Genomic DNA, 16,168 nt, shown 5'->3' on the forward strand with positions numbered 1-16,168 from the left:
ATTCAACCACCTTTTTATTCATTGTATCAACGTATCCTTAATACCATGCTGATCCAGTTTGTACACTAGTCTTCCACGAGCAATAGTGTCAAAAGGTTTCCTGAAATCCAAATATATGATATCAAAATTATTTTTTTCATGCAGTTCATTTATAACCACATCATAGTATCCAATGAAATCTGTCAGACAAGACTTTCTCTTAACAAATCCATGCTGTGTCTGAATTGTTACTGCAGTCTTGTCTAAATGATCCTGCAATGCATCTTTAACCAGTGAATCCCAGAACAGAAGTTAAACTGACTGGTCTGTAATTACTCGTGTCACCCTTTCTGAATTGGGGATACATTTGCACATCTCCAGTCCGTGGGGGCTTTCCATGAGTCCAAGAATGCTCTCATAATTATGGCTAAGGGTTTGCTTACTTCCTTTGCTGCCTCCTTTAATATAACTGGACAGGTTCCATCCACTCCAGGTGCTGTTCTTATGATTAACTTCAACAATTTCTCCTCCACTTTGCTCTCAGTTATTACAAAATCATTAAGCACCCTATTACAGTTTGATAAATTACTGGCATTTTCCCCCCTTAATAACTCCACATGTGTATGAATGTAGATGCAAAATACTCATTCTGATTGTCAGCTACCTTAGCTGGTTCATCAAAAGTTGAACCATTGATATCAAGTGGACCTATCTGATTCATCTGCTTCCTTCTAGAGTTTATATAAGTAAAGAAATCCTTTTTGTTTTTCTTAGTGTCCTTTGCCAAAGATTTCCATAATCTGCCTTCACTTGCCTAATCTCTTTTATGACTTTTTTTTTTTTTTTGGTTTTTTTTAGGAGTTCATTATCAATTAAGGCCATATTGCTCCGGGATATGCGATGGTCATTCCCTGACCTTTCCGCATCCTCCGTATTTGTTGGTGACGGGCTCGAACCCCTGTCTAATCAAGAAGCATGTGCTACGCACTATTGCTCCTTCCCACCTGGCTACGGAGGCACCTTTTATGACTTGATTACAGACTAGCTTATACTGTCACTCCCTGACTTGCGTAAGGGTTATGTTCCACCGAACTCTAAGTAAGTTGAATTTTATGTAAGTCGAAATTTCCCTAAGTGCTTATGCAGCACTAGCAACTGTGTGCTGAATTTGAATGAAGCAAAAAAGAAATGTTCAACGAACATGTAAATAGAATTATTTATTCATTTTTTTTTTATCTTGTGTGCAGGAAAAATTACAAAAGTGCACAAAATTACAAAAATTTTAAAATTATAAAATTACAAAAAGAGAGAGAGAGAGAAGACAGGCATAATGTCAGCAAGTTTTACCTTTCGAGCATCATTGCCAGAATGAACTCCCCAGCTGATAAGCACGGCGCTGCAGAAGGTGAGGGCTGTGGAGATTTAGAAGGGGTTTTTTCCAACACATCACAAAATTTCTCTGCAGCTGCAGAATTGGTGGTGGAAAATTCACTTCATACTTTAATGTTTTGGAAACCAGTGCAATACTTGAACCTATAAAACCACCCATTGCTTGCCATGAACTTGGCTTGGGATTCTCTGTATTTATCCTTAATATCTTCATAAATACTTCTTGCTTTTGCTTGAATCGCCATTGGACTCTGGGGCACTTGCTTCTGAATCTTCCATCCATGTATAATTAATAACTTTTCCATCTTCAATATAGCACCTGAATGCTGTTTTTTATCACTATTAATCTTAAATGTGTTAATCCTTTAACATGTTCTTTTATACACGCACTGTCCCTTAAAATAGTATTCACTGTTGAAGCAGCAAGACCTAATTCCATGCAATAGATGACAAACTTTGTCCTGCTTCGTACTTCTTAATTAATCATCTTCATTTCTAAATAATAATACATTCCAAAACAAGCCAATCAATACATGCATGTTTTCTTCATTACTTTTCTCAAGACAATTCTGAAGAAATGTCTCACAAATGCTGCTAGATCACCTAAAATGGCAAAATGATTCTGCTTTGGAGATTTACTTAAGACCATTACTTCAGAATGTCTATTCTGAAGCCTCACTCTGCATATCAAACTTTGAAAATATTCCTGTCACAGTTACTCCACATGCTGCCCCTATATACCTCCAGATGCAGGTATATAGGGTAGCATGTGGTACTCCTTTCTGAATGGGACTTACTAAACGTTTCTGAAGAAGAATTAAAAAGATAAAATCAAGAAAGATGGTGATCTTTTATACTACATGCAGTGTTATACTGACTTTTTCTACACTAGCCCTTCCAACCACAGTTAAGACTGGATACCTGAATTGCAAGATATTACCTCATATTCCTTAAAATGCCAAAATTTTGGCCATGCTCACACAGTATTCAGAGGGGAATCTGTGCTCCACCCATGGATCCAAGGAATGAAACACACACACACACACACACACACACACACGCACACTGCACAGCACAGCACATGCTACCGTAAGTTTCTTTTGGGCCAACAGCACGAACAAGAGGAATTGATAGTAAAGTTTCAAAGCAATACTGCTTTCAAACTTAGCTTTGACGCATCAATGAACAAATGCCATTCAGAGGTATTATGATCAATGTTTAGTTCGTGCATAAGACCAACAATGACTTTGCAGACACACGTTGTTTTCCATTGCAAAATATCTTGAAAACCCTTTATTTCACTTACGGTATATTGTAATTTTTGTACCTTTGGCAAGTAAGTTCCACTGTTTTAGTCTGGATCCAAGTAATACAGCCTTCTTTTTGGGTAAGCCCAAGTCGCTTAATTCTTCTAGTTCAATGTAGTGTGGGCCTTTTCTTTTTCTGGTTTGCAGTCCAAATCATGTGAAGTACATGGTTCTTCAACATCTGGTAAAACGATTTCTTCTGTACCTTCATCCCTATTTTCAATACCAGTGGTACAAGTACTGGCAGTTCTTTACTGTATGACACTGGCCCAATTGCTGATGAGATAATTCGATATGTGATGCAGTGCTTGCTCTTTTTGGAAATACCTTTTATTTTTGTCATGCAGAAATAGCAGTTGTCGAAAAGATTCTTGGGCTTGTGCCACAACATAGGGACATCAAAAGGTAATGATTTCAGCTTGTCATATTATGAGTATATAGTGAGTAATTCTGCAGAGAAATAGAGTGGGTCAGTAAATTAGAATGTCTTATAATGGGGGATTTTAACTTTCCAGATATCGACTGGAAATTGTGGATTGGCCACTCACACTAGCAAAACTTTTCTAGATTTATTGGATGACTGTTTTCTGCAGTAACATGTTCAAGGGGCAACCAGAGGGAGTAATACTCTTGATCTGATTATCAGCAGTGATTATTCATGCATTAAGGATTTGCAGATAAAAGAACCATTGGGTGACAGTGATCACAGTGTACTGATGTTGGAATTACTTAAAGATGTAACTACCATCAAGGCTAAAGGGAAGGGCTGTTGCGCTTGTAAAGGTGTCTAGGAAAGAGGGGAGTGTCCCAGACAGTTTTTATATTCTGTACAGTGGGATCAACTGATGACATTACCAATGTTGACTTCTAAATGGGAAGCCTTCAGAGACTTAATTTTGAAGGCTACTAGGCTTTTCATTCCAACTAAGAAATACTGTTCAAGGTTTAGGCCTAAATGGATGTCAGATGCACTAATGAAGCTCGTGGCAGAGAAGAAAAATGTATGGGATGCATACAAAGTATCAGATGACACAAGAAGCCTATGGCAGATATAAACTAGTCTGTAATCAAGTCACATAGGTGGTTAGGCAGGCGAAGGCAGATTATGAGAAATCCTTAACAAAGGATGCAAAGAAAAACAGCAAAGAGTTCTTTGCTTATATAAACTCTAGAAGAAAGGGATGAATCAGATTTGGACCACTTAACATAGATGGGTTGACTATTGATGATCATGCTCAGGTAGCTGATAAACTGAATGAGTATTTTGCATCTATATTCACACATGAGGAATTTTTCAATGAGGGAAGTGCCAGAAATTTTTAAAACTCTAACAGCGAGCTAAACAATTTTGTAATAACTTAGAGCAATGTGTAGGAGAAATTGTTGAAGTTAAACTCAAAAATGGCACCTGGGGTGGATGGGATCTATCCAGTTATATTAAAGGAGGCAGCAAAGGAAGCACACAGACCCTTAGCCATTATTATAAGGGCTTCCTTGGACTCAGGGGAGGTCCCCATGGACTGGAGGTGTGCAAATGTATCACCAATTCACAAAGGGGGTTCAAAAGGCGACACAACTAACTATACACCTGTTAGTTCCAGGGAAAATAATGGAATCACTGGTTAAAGAAGCATTGCAAGATCATCTAGACAAGATTACAGATGGTGCCTCCTTAGCCAGGTGGGAAGGAGCAGCAGTGCGTAGCACAGCTTCTTGATTAGACCAGGGTTCGAGCCCATCAACACCAAATACAGAAGATGCGGAAAGGTCAGGGAATGACGACCGCATATCCCGGAGCAATATGGCCTTAGTTGCTAATACTCCTAAAAACCAAATAACAAACAAACAAACAAGATTGCAGTAATAGTTAGATCACAGCATGGGTTTGTTAAAGGGAGGTCTTGTCTGACCAATTTGATTGGATATTATGATGTGGTCACAAAGGGACTGAATGCCAAAAATAATTTTGATATCATATACTTCGATTTCAGGAAAGCTTTTGATACGGTTGTACATGGAGGACTGCTGTACAAATTGGAGAGGTATGGCATTAAGTGTAAGTTGCTACAATGGATAAAGGATTCGTTGAGTGGGAGACGACTGAGAGTGGTAATCAATGGACACTGCTCTTTGTGGACAAATGTTTGTAGAATTCCCCAGGGTTCAGTGTTGGGCCCATTGTTGTTTTGTTTTTGTTATTTGATTTTTAGGAGCATTAGCAACTTAGGCCATATTGCTCTGGGGATATGCGGTGGTCATTCCTTGACCTTTCCGCATCCTCCGTATTTGGTGGTCACGGGCTCAAACCCTGGTCTAATCAAGAAGCATGTGCTATGCACTGCTGTTCCTGCCCACCTGGCTATGGAGGCGCCGTGTTGTTTTGTATATTTATCAATGATATTGATGAAAGTATATAAGGTTTAATGTCCAAGTTTGCAGATGATACAAAGGTTGGCAGGGTTGTTAATGACAGTAAAGACAGTATGCTACTCCAGCTGGATCTAGATATGTTGGGCAAATGGGCTGAGAAGTGACAACTGAAGTTTAACATTGACAAATGCAAAGTACTGCATATGCATCGCAATAACCAAAGAGAAACCTACCAACTGTGTGGTACTACACTCAGGGAAGTGGAAAGTGAAAAAGACCTGGGGGGGTAATTGTGCAGTGAAATATGAAATTCTCTGAGAAGTGCAGACAGGCTGCCAGGCCAGGTCATGGAGTCTTGTCAGTACCTGCTAGGAATTTTGCTAGCAGGTACAGGGATCTGATTATCCGGTTATACAAGACAATGGTCAGACCACACCTAGAGTACTGTACAGGTCTGGAGGCCTCATTTTAGGAAGGATGTAGAGTTGCTAGAACGAGTACGAAGAAGGATAACAAGATTGGTTAGGGGAACAAAGGGGTGCTCTTATGAAGAAAGGCTTAAGTTCTGCAAATTGCAGCGACTGGAGAGTAGGCACGTGCGAGGTGATCTGATTGAGGTGTATAAGGCTTTGAATGGGTTAAGTAAGCTGAATCCTGATGGGATTCTTCCTCTTACTCAGATTAAGAACTTGAGGGGGGGCACAGATTCAAATTGAGGAAAGACAGTTGTAGAATTGATGTGCGAAAATTTGCCTTTAGCCAGCAGATAGTTGATTGGTGGAACAGACTTCCATCTTTTGTTGTGGAAATTGATAGCCTAAATAAATTTAAGGCTGAGCTGGACATGCATTTGGAACAAATGGAGGGGTGAAATGGGAGGGGCTTTTTTTTTTTTTTTTTTTTGGCTGATGCTGCATAAGCTTGCTTTCTTGCATTGTATGCCTCTACTAATGCTAATGCTGATATAACCACAGCCTTAAGTTCGTTGTCCAAGTAATACAACAGGAATGTGCAGCCCAATTTTTTTCTTGGTTACTAATCTTGCAGCTGAAGTACAAAGAATATGCAACTTTTGTGACATTATATATTTTCTTTGTCTGAGTTTTTGGGGTGAAGTGTCCACAAACATAGCAGAAGTTGTCTGGGTGATTGACACAAGTTCTGTACTTTGTCTTCTCCATTTTAACAATGCATTAACCTAAAAACCATAAAAGCAATTGGTAAATTTGAACAGAAGGTGAATGCGTTCTTGTAGCGTAGTTTATCATACACTGCATATTGAACAGTTGAATGGTGTAATAAAATTAATAAAAATACTGACTTGTCTGGAAAAGTGCATCAAAATCAAAATATATTATATTGAAAGAACAGTAATGATGAACTTGCTTAACTTTTAGTCCAAGAAACAAAACCAACCAAACGTTCATAAGTTTAAAAATTATATTTCAAACAGTAGCATTGGCATTAGTAGAGGCATATGATGCAAGAATACAAGCGTATGCAGCATCAGCCAGAAAAAAAAAAAAAAAACTTCCACTTCACACCTCCATTCATTCGAAATACCTGTCCAGCTGAGCCTTAAATTTATTTAGGCTATCAACTTCCACAACAAGGGATGGAAGTCTGTTCAGCCAACCAACTACCCGCTGGCTAAATACAAATTTCCAGACATCTAACCTACATCTGTCTTTCCTCAATTTGAATTTATGCCCTCTCAAGTGATTATTCTGAGCAAGAGGCAGAATCAAATCAGCTTTGAACATGCTCAAACCATTCAAGGCTTTATACATCTCTATCAGATCACCTCGCTGGTGCCTAGTTTCCAGACACTGTAATTCGCAAAACTTAAGCCTTTCTTCGTAAGAGCACCCCTTTGTCCCATTCACCAACCTTGTTGCCCTTCTCTGTACTCGTTCCAGCAGCTCTACATCCTTCTTGAAATGAGGCCTCCAGATCTGTATAAATTACTCAAGGTGTGGTCTGACCATTGCCTTATACAAGGGAATAATCACCTCCTTATCCCTGCTAGAAAAATTCCTGTATATCATTGATAAGACACCATGAGCTACTCTTGCAGCCCGTCTGCACTGCTCAGAGAACTTCATATCTGCCTGCACAATTACCCCCAGGTTCTTTTCATTCTCTACCACTGTCAGTGTAGTACCACAGAGTTGATACTTTGCTCTGAGGTTGCTGTTTTCCATATGTAGTACTTTACATTTGTCAATGTTAAACTTCATTTGCCACCTCTCAGCCCATCTGCTCAACCTTTCCAGATCCTGTTGCAGCAGCATAGCGTCAGTAGTATCCTTGACAACCCTGCCAACTTTTGTATCGTCTGCAAACTTGGACATAAAGCTTGATATACCATCATCAATATTATTTATAAAAACAGAAAACAATAATGGACCCAACACTGAACCCTGAGGGACTCCACTAATAACATTAGTCCACGATGACCAGTGTCCATTGATTACCACTCTCTGTCTTCTCCCCCCTCAACCACCCCATTATCCATAGCAGCAATTTGCCTCCAATGCCACACTGCTACAATTTGTGCTGCAATCTTCCATGTGCAACAGTATCAAAAGCCTTTCTAAGACCCAAGTATATAATATCAAAGTTATTCCCTGCATCCAGTTCTTTTGTGACTGCATCATAGTATCCAATCAAATTGGTCAGGCAAGACTTCCCCTTAACAAAACCATGCCGTGTCCGAGCTATAACTGAAGTCTTGTCCAGATGATCCTGCAGTGCTTCCTTAATCAGTGCCTCCATTAATTTTCCTGGAACAGAAGTTAAAATCACAGGTCTATAAATACTTGTGTCAGCCTTTGATCCTCCTTTGTGAATTGGGGTCACATTTGCACATCTCCAGTTTATGGGTACCTCCACTGAGTCCAAGGAAGCTCTCATAATTATGGTTTGCTTACTTCCTTTGCTGCCTCCTTTAATATAACTGGATAGATCCCATCCATCCCAAGTGCCTTTCTTATGTTTATCTTCAACAATTTCTCCTCCACTTGACTCTCAGTTATTACAAGATTATCTAGCTTACTGCCAGAGTTGAATACACCTCTGGCATTCCTCTCGCTGAATAACTCCTCATGTGTGAATGTCGATGCAGAATATTCATTTAGTTTGTTAGCTACCTGAGTAGGATTATCAACAGTTGACTCATCGATATCAAGTGGACCAATCTGATTCATCCCCTTCCTTCTAGAGTTTACATAAGAAAAGAACTCTTTACTGTTTTTCTTTGCATCCTTTGCCAAAAATTTCTCGTAATCTGCCTTCGCCTACCTAACCTCCTTTGTAACTTTGTTACAGATCAACTTATATCTATCATAGGATTCTGTGTCACATGTTAATTTATATGTATCCCATGCATTTTTCTTCTCTGTCATATGTCTTATTAGGTCATCTGACATCCATTTAGGCCTTGAACAATATTTCTTAGTTGGTATGTAAAGCCTAGTAGCTTCCAAGATAAGTTCTTTGAATGCTTCCCATTTTGAATTTGCTGTTGGTAACATCATCAGTTGGTCCCACTGTATAGAATTTAAATACTGTCTCAGACCCTCGTAGTCGCCTTTACGAAAGCAATAACCCTTCCCTTTACTACCCTGATGGTAGTTACCTCTTTGAGTAAATCCCACTTCAGCACACTGTGATCACTGCCACCTAGTGGTTTCTCTAGCTGCAGATTCTTAATGCATGAAGAATCACTACTGATAATCAAATCAAGAGTATTACTCCCTCTAGTTGCCTCCTTTACATGCTGATGTAGAAAACAATCATCCAATAAATCCACAAAAGCCTTGCTTGTGTGTGAGTGACCAAACCACAAATTCCAGTTAATATCTGGGAAATTAAAATGTCCCATTATAAGACTCTCTAATTTACTGGCCCTCTCTATTTCCCTGTACAGTTTCTTATTATACTCATCAGAGTCATTAGGCTTATAGCACACTCCTATTCTCAATTTTGATCAGTAATGATATCTTTGTACAGAATCCAGTTATCTATCTATATCTTAAAACTGAGATGTGATAGGAAATTTTTCTGATTGCTTTTATATTCTATACGTAAAACTTGACCAGAAACAACCATTGATTTGCTGGAGGTAAAAATCATGTTGGGTAGTGTAATCAGTAGAAATATCATGATATTACTACAACCAGGAAATGTGTGGGTAGACCACAGAAATTGATGAAAAGAGACCATAAGGTGCTCAGAGGAGTGGTACATATATACCATCAGTCCTCATCAAATACTGCCAATCTAGAGTTCAGGGAAGCCACAGGAACTGATATTAGCAAAAGGATTATATTTAGGGAACTGCATAGTGTAAAATTTTATGGAAGAGCTGCATCACACAAACAAACCATTACAGTATTCAGTGTATTTGATAATTGGTCTCTGGAATTGGGAAGCTGTTTTATGTGCTCACAAATCACTGTAACACATGGGATGACAAAACACAACTATCAAATCAGGTTTCTAATCTGATAGCTCTGTTTGGGTCTAATGGGTGCCTAGAGAATGTTATTTACCATAGTGTTGTCCCAATCGGAAAAGGTGCTGTTACCATCTAGGGTTGTTGTTTCTCCTTGTTTGGGCTTTTACCAAACAAGGTACAAGGTAATTAGTCATTGTCATTTCTGGAACAACAAATGCCATATGGCACGTTGACATGCTGGACTATTCCATTCTTCACACAGTATGGCAGCGGTATAGGCAAGACCTTATCCTGTTTCAGGATGACAATGCACCGTGTCATACTGTGTCATGTAGTACTTGGTTTGATGAAATGGACATGCAAAAACTTCATTGGCCCATCCCCAGTCCCTGTCTTAATCCCACTTTAGGAAGAACTTACTTAAATATTTTATAAGGAACTGGACCTTCAGCTATGAGCCAGGAAAAAGTGGCCAAATAAGAGCTGTGTTTATCACTGTGTTGAAGGAGGAATGGATCATAATACTGTCTTCCTGTTATCAAAAAATGTTTCACAGTCTTTTAACAAAGAAATGGTGGGCTGACATGTTATATTCAATATTTTATCAATACAGGATTCCTAGAAACCTGAGAGCTGTCCATTGTTTTATGGAAATATAGTGTGTATACATACTATGTATGTTAAATATTCTATGTATATATGATATACAGTATAGGGGTCATTGAATATCATATGGCTGTATTTTATGGTTAAATTCAGGACCTGTAAACAATGGAAAAACTTTATATGAGCATGTGTTTTATTCTGAATGGTTACAGAGTTTTCAGTGGTAAAAATAATAAATAAGAACACAGACAACCTAGTAAAATGTTTATTCATGCTGAATTACAACTGTGTTTATTCTTATTTTTTTAATATTTATATATTAAAAATATACAGTTTCCACTTACTTGACAGTTTATTAACATTAAAATTAGTAAAATATCTTCAATTAAAACTGAAAATATATATATATTAAAAACAATAACATAAAATAGTAGATTACGATTAAAATGTGCAATAAAATACGTACTTGCATAAAATTAAATATGAAAATTATATACAATTAAAAGTAAGAACTGTAAGATAACGTAAGAAAAATTACAGGTCATAGAGTATGTGACAAGTAACTTTCAAGATGGCGAGCCTCTTTCTCAGCTTAGACAAGATCAACAACAGTGAACATAATATACAACAATCAACAACAGTGAACAGAGAGAAAACCCCTGACATGTGTAAGCAGCTGACAACTGAATCATTTACGGCAAAAAAGAATGGGGGAGGAGAATGATAACATGAGACATTCATTCATCAAAATCTGCGAGTATATTTGTGGTTCCTATTACTTTAACATTGATTCATTCTCTCTCTCATTGTGGTGTAAGACAATAGTGATTGAATTTAAAAAAAAAAAAAATGAAAGAAGTTTAAATATACATCTTTCATTGTTTTTCCAGGTCCAGAATCAATCTTGAAAGTACAACCCATATTATGTAACACATCATATTGTGTGCGTGCGTGTGTGTGTGTGCGTGCATGCACGTTTTAAATTAGTTGATCACCAAATGTCAGAATTCAACTCTTAATTTTATCTATTATATTTTTAAATTTTAAATAGTGTTACTTCTTCACGGTGGAGTTTGGACTGTGTAAACAGGGAGGTGAAATGAGAGTATTTGGTGCAGGCCTGCTTTCTTCTGTTGCTGAATTGCAGGTAAATGTACTTATTTCTGTATTGTGTACGTCTCCATTATGTTTTCAAATGAAACTACACTATAGTGGAATGGCATTTTTTAAAAGTATGTGGAATAATTGATCTCATTTTTATATTTTTATATGAATTAGTACATTTTATATGAAGTAGTATTTTTATGTGAATGATAAACACATCTTGTATTTTATGTAATCCCTTCAATTTTTTGACCACATTTCAGTTAGACATTTCAAACTCAAATATAAGTATAAAATAATGCTGCAAACTGATGGATGATAAAGCTGGAAAGTTATTTTTAAACTGTTTTACTTAGGGAAAAAATAATGATTAATTCTCTTACATATGTGAGCTGCATTTTATCATAGTTTTTCCCCTATATTAGAATTAAGTTCTCTCTCTCTCTCACTCTTTTTTTACTTTTTACATGCTGCTCTAAAAAAATTTGTGCAGTTCTTGAATACTGAACATTAGCATTAGTAGAAGCATATTATGCAACAAAGCAAGCTTATACATACAGCATTTTCACCTATTTATTTTGTCTGTCCTTCGTGTACACATTGTACTCCCCAAATTCCAGTTCTGCATTCCTTATAACTGTGTGGCACCATGTCTCTGATATCCCAACAGTATCTGCCTTTGATGTTTTGACCAACACCTCAAATAATTCATCAAATTTATTTACCAAACTCCTGGCATTGGTGTACACGCAAGTATACATGCACATGTTCCTATTCTTAGTTACTCCTAGGCGCCTCCGTAGCCAGGTGGGAAGGAGCAGCAGTGCGTAGCACATGCTTCTTGATTAGACCGGGGTTCGAGCCCGTCACTACCAAATACGGAGGGTGTGGTAAGATCAGGGAATGACCACTGCATATTCCCTGAGCAGTATGGCCTTAGTTGCTAATGCTCCAAATAACCGCAACAACATATATTAGTTACTCTAACACAACCCATGTATTTACTTGTTCTGCAATGACTCCCAGCAGTCTCTGAAATCCTCTGCATCTTGTTTTCCAGGCTGCTGCTCATTCCAATAGAAGCAGTGCAAGAATCAGTTTCACCTTTGCTAGCAGCTACTGTTAATCTATTAGTCTGTGTATCTCCCCAAGCTAGCAGTTTTCCAACCCACCCACCCACCTAACACTGCCTCAATAGCAATAGCAAATATTTTTGTATCCTTTCTATTTAAGTGTATCCCATCCCTGTAGAAGCAGTCTCTCCTGTTAACAATCACAGACCAGGCAGAGAAAAATTCTACCTCTTGAGCCTTGCACAATCTCTCCAGGGCCGAATTGATTGACAAGGCTCTCATAATATACTTCCTCTTATTGTATCTGGGCAGAATTGCAGACACTTTCAAATTCACCCCTAACTCGCAGCTTTTTTTCAACATTGACCTGTACTTGTTAAGTAATTCCACCCGTCTCCTACTCTTAATATTATTAGTGCCAATGTGTACAAATGGCATTCATACAAGAAGAAACTTGGAATATGTGGACTGCAGAATTTGCTAACTGCATAAGTACGTTAGAAGAGATAAGTCTTAAGTTTATAATACTTTGAGATGGGTAAAAAAATCGAAGTTGAAATTTTTGTGATATTAAATGATACTTGTGTTTTGCATTAGGGAGTGTATTGTCAATCATTGGAATAGTTTCACCCATATATTAATTGAGTCTAACAGCTTAGAGTCAAAGCCTTCTAGATCAGTACAAGAAGAGGATAAATCAGTAACTATAAGGAGAAGACAGTGACAATGCAGATACCTCTTTATGTGGGGATTTCAAGCAGCCTTCACTAGTTCAACAATTTTTTTTCCCTCATTCTCTCAATCCTTGACTACACTCTAGTGAAATAGTCAATCCAATGATTATGCACTGTGAACATTTAGGTGAATGTTTGAAAAGATATCTGGAACAGTTTTTTTTTAATTAGTATTTATCTATGTGCGGCTGTGTGGAATGAGTCGTAATTAAAATTCAATATGTTAAATTTCTACAATAAAAATTCTAAGAGACGCCATATATTTTCACATTATATATTTCCATGCAGTCAGTGCTTAGCATTAATTGTGCTTTTTTGCCTTGGCCAGTAAACATATCCATTACTATAAGTGAATTCTGTAAGTCCAACCTGATCGGGTATAATCTTGTTTGAATTGAGGTGAAGGTTACTTAACTTGTTAACTTTAATCGAATCAGAGCTAATTTTGAAACTTTTTAATATAAAAATTGCGTGATATTTTTGATTTTAGCAAATAATCTTCAGCAAACATGAGAAAAAAAAAAAAGGAACTACAATGAAGCCTTAATCAAGTTTGGATTCAATAGTATATTTGAAATGGAGAAGACAAAGACAACCTCAGCATGTTGTCTACATGTTGATTCTATCACCAGAATCATTAAAACCAAGCAAGCTGGAACAGCATCTTAAGACACATCATCCTGAACTTTCAAACAAAGAGGTTGATTACTTCAAACTGAAAGAAGAGAATGTGAAGTGGCAAAGACTGGACACCTATAGTGTTTCACACAGGGCTTGTCATGCAGCGCTGACCGTAAGTTACAAGGTTTCTTTACTTATTGTGCAGGAAAAAAAAAAACCCACACACCATTGCTGAAAAACTCATAATTCCAGCAGAAAAATTAATCATTTACAACCTGTTTGGTAAGGAGCAAGCTGGATTATTGGACCAGACCTCACTGAGTAATTCAACAGTAAAATGACAGATTTTTACTATGGCAGAGGATATTAAGGAGCAACTGATTGGGGAGCTACAAACAATCAAAGCATAGGGTATTCAAATCATTGAGGGCACAGACATTACTAGCACTGCACGTTTAATGGCATTTGTGGGATGGATGCATGACAATATGTTTAAACAAGATTATCTATTTTATTTTGCTTGTCTCTTGATCAGCACACTTGTGCAGCTGATATATTTCGTAAACTGCAAGATTTTGGTAATCAACATAATTTGCTCTGTCATAAACTCTGTGGAATTCACAAGAAGATGGTGCAGAAGCTATGATAGAGATCACATCAGGGCTTTAAGTTTTAATGCTTGGCATTTGTTTCAAACATTATTAGCCATCATTGTATTTTACACTGAGAAGCTCTAGCCAAGAAAATGTTACCTGAATAATTTGAAATCAGTTCTAGAAATAGTTGTCACAAGTACTAAATATATCAACGGAAGTTCTTTAAAAACTCACCTGTTTCATCTTTTGTGCTAGGATATGGATGTGGGAAATGCTGCTTTTCATGTGGAAGTACGTTGTGGAAGTACGTTGATTATTGAGAGGAAGGGTTCTTGAATGTTTGAGCTCCTATCTGAAGTAGCTTTATTTCTGAGACAACAGAAGAAGAAGAAGAATGAGTTGTTGTATTTTGAGAATTTGACATAGTTCTCTAAATTGTTCTATTTAGCAGACATTTTTGGCAAACAATGTACTGAATAAAACATTACAGGGATGAGAAAAAACAATCATTGACACAACAGAGAAAATTTGTGCATTCCAAGAAAAGCTTAACCTTTGGATTGTAAAAGTCAAGAAGTCACATTTTTCTGCTTTCCCCACACTGGCACAGTTTATAGAAGACAATGAGGTAGATCTAAGTGAGGTTAAAGTTTCTATTTGTAAATATTTGTGAACACTAAAAATGGAACGAGAGCAATATTTTCCGGTTATCCCAACTTTTCAATGACTCTCCCCTCATTCAAAATCCTTTTTTATGCCAAGTAACTATTGTAGAAGAGATGTTGTAAATGTTTATGCTAAGATAGAGATGCCAAAATGTTGAAAGATTCTGGTGCAAGCTTATAGTTTTGGTTAAAGATGAAGGGAAAATATAAAAATATTTTCAGCTTACCAGAATAGGTGGTCCTAGTGGTTTTTTCCACTAGGACCACCTCTCTTTGAGCTTGGATTTTCTAGTGTGGTGTCAGTTTAATGTAAAGCAAGAAACAAATTGATAGATGTTCATAGTGAATTACATTGTGTTCTAAGAAGTTGTCCCAGAATTTACAAGTTTTGTTTAAAGGATAAATAAAATTCATTAATATTTGCAATTTTAAAAATATATGTTTTTCCAATATAATAAGTAGCAAGTAGATATGTCTCAGTAATGATAAACATCTCAAAATGTGTGTATTTGCATTAAAAATGTTAATAAAGTAATTTTAGTGGTAAAATTTTAGCTTATTATCATAAATTCCCATTTTTGTAGAATTTTTTTTTTTTCCCTTACAAAACTCATGGGTTGAACTTCCACCAATCATCAAAATAAGTGCACAATGTGTTTGAGAAAATAGCACTACTTTGCATTATGTTTTTCTGTCTTTACTTCCAGGGAAACACTATTGTCCCTCTTGTTTGGTGATGGAAACTACATTTATTCACAAGTTGACTTAAATTAACTATTGTTGTTTTTAAACAAATAACATCAACTGGTGAATACTTTTATTTATTAAAAACTCACAATAGTGCCTAGTTGTGAAACTAGGCACTATTGTGACTAGTTTCACAACTGTTTAGTTCCTTCATCATCAAAGAAAGAAGTATGGATCTCAACCCATACTTCTTTCTTTAATAAATAGTAAAAAAACCACTATCAGTGTCTTTTCTATAATTTATCCACAAGTCAACCTAAAGTTACTAATGCCATTTTTATTCAGTGACATAACCAAGAAGGCGAATCCTTTTATTTATTGCGACTGATTTGAAAACTGTTTAGTTCCATCATCAATTAGTTGTTGTTTGGTTTTTAGGAGCATTAGCAACTAAGGCCATATTGCTCCGGGATATGCGGTGGTCATTCCCTGACCTTTCCGCATCCTCCGTATTTGGTGGTGATGGGCTCGAAGCCCGGTCTAATCAAGAAACGTGTGCTACGCACTGCTGCTCC

At 37.0% G+C, this 16,168-nt stretch overlaps 1 protein-coding gene across 1 annotated transcript in view; it reads left to right on the forward strand.

The window, feature by feature from the left end:
- Window positions 1-16,168, forward strand: part of LOC150074982 (tryptophan 5-hydroxylase 1-like) — a 211,846-nt gene that overhangs the window by 168,973 nt on the left and 26,705 nt on the right. Inside the window, exon 11 of the mRNA XM_090388978.1 lies at window positions 11,165-11,260. Within this exon, the coding sequence (XP_090245104.1) occupies window positions 11,165-11,260 (96 nt within the window). The remainder of the gene's footprint in view (window positions 1-11,164; window positions 11,261-16,168) is intronic.

This window comes from Mastigoproctus giganteus, chromosome 14 (assembly GCF_048544385.1).
Source record: "Mastigoproctus giganteus isolate SK-2022 chromosome 14, ASM4854438v1, whole genome shotgun sequence".
Classification (NCBI taxonomy): domain Eukaryota; kingdom Metazoa; phylum Arthropoda; class Arachnida; order Uropygi; family Thelyphonidae; genus Mastigoproctus; species Mastigoproctus giganteus.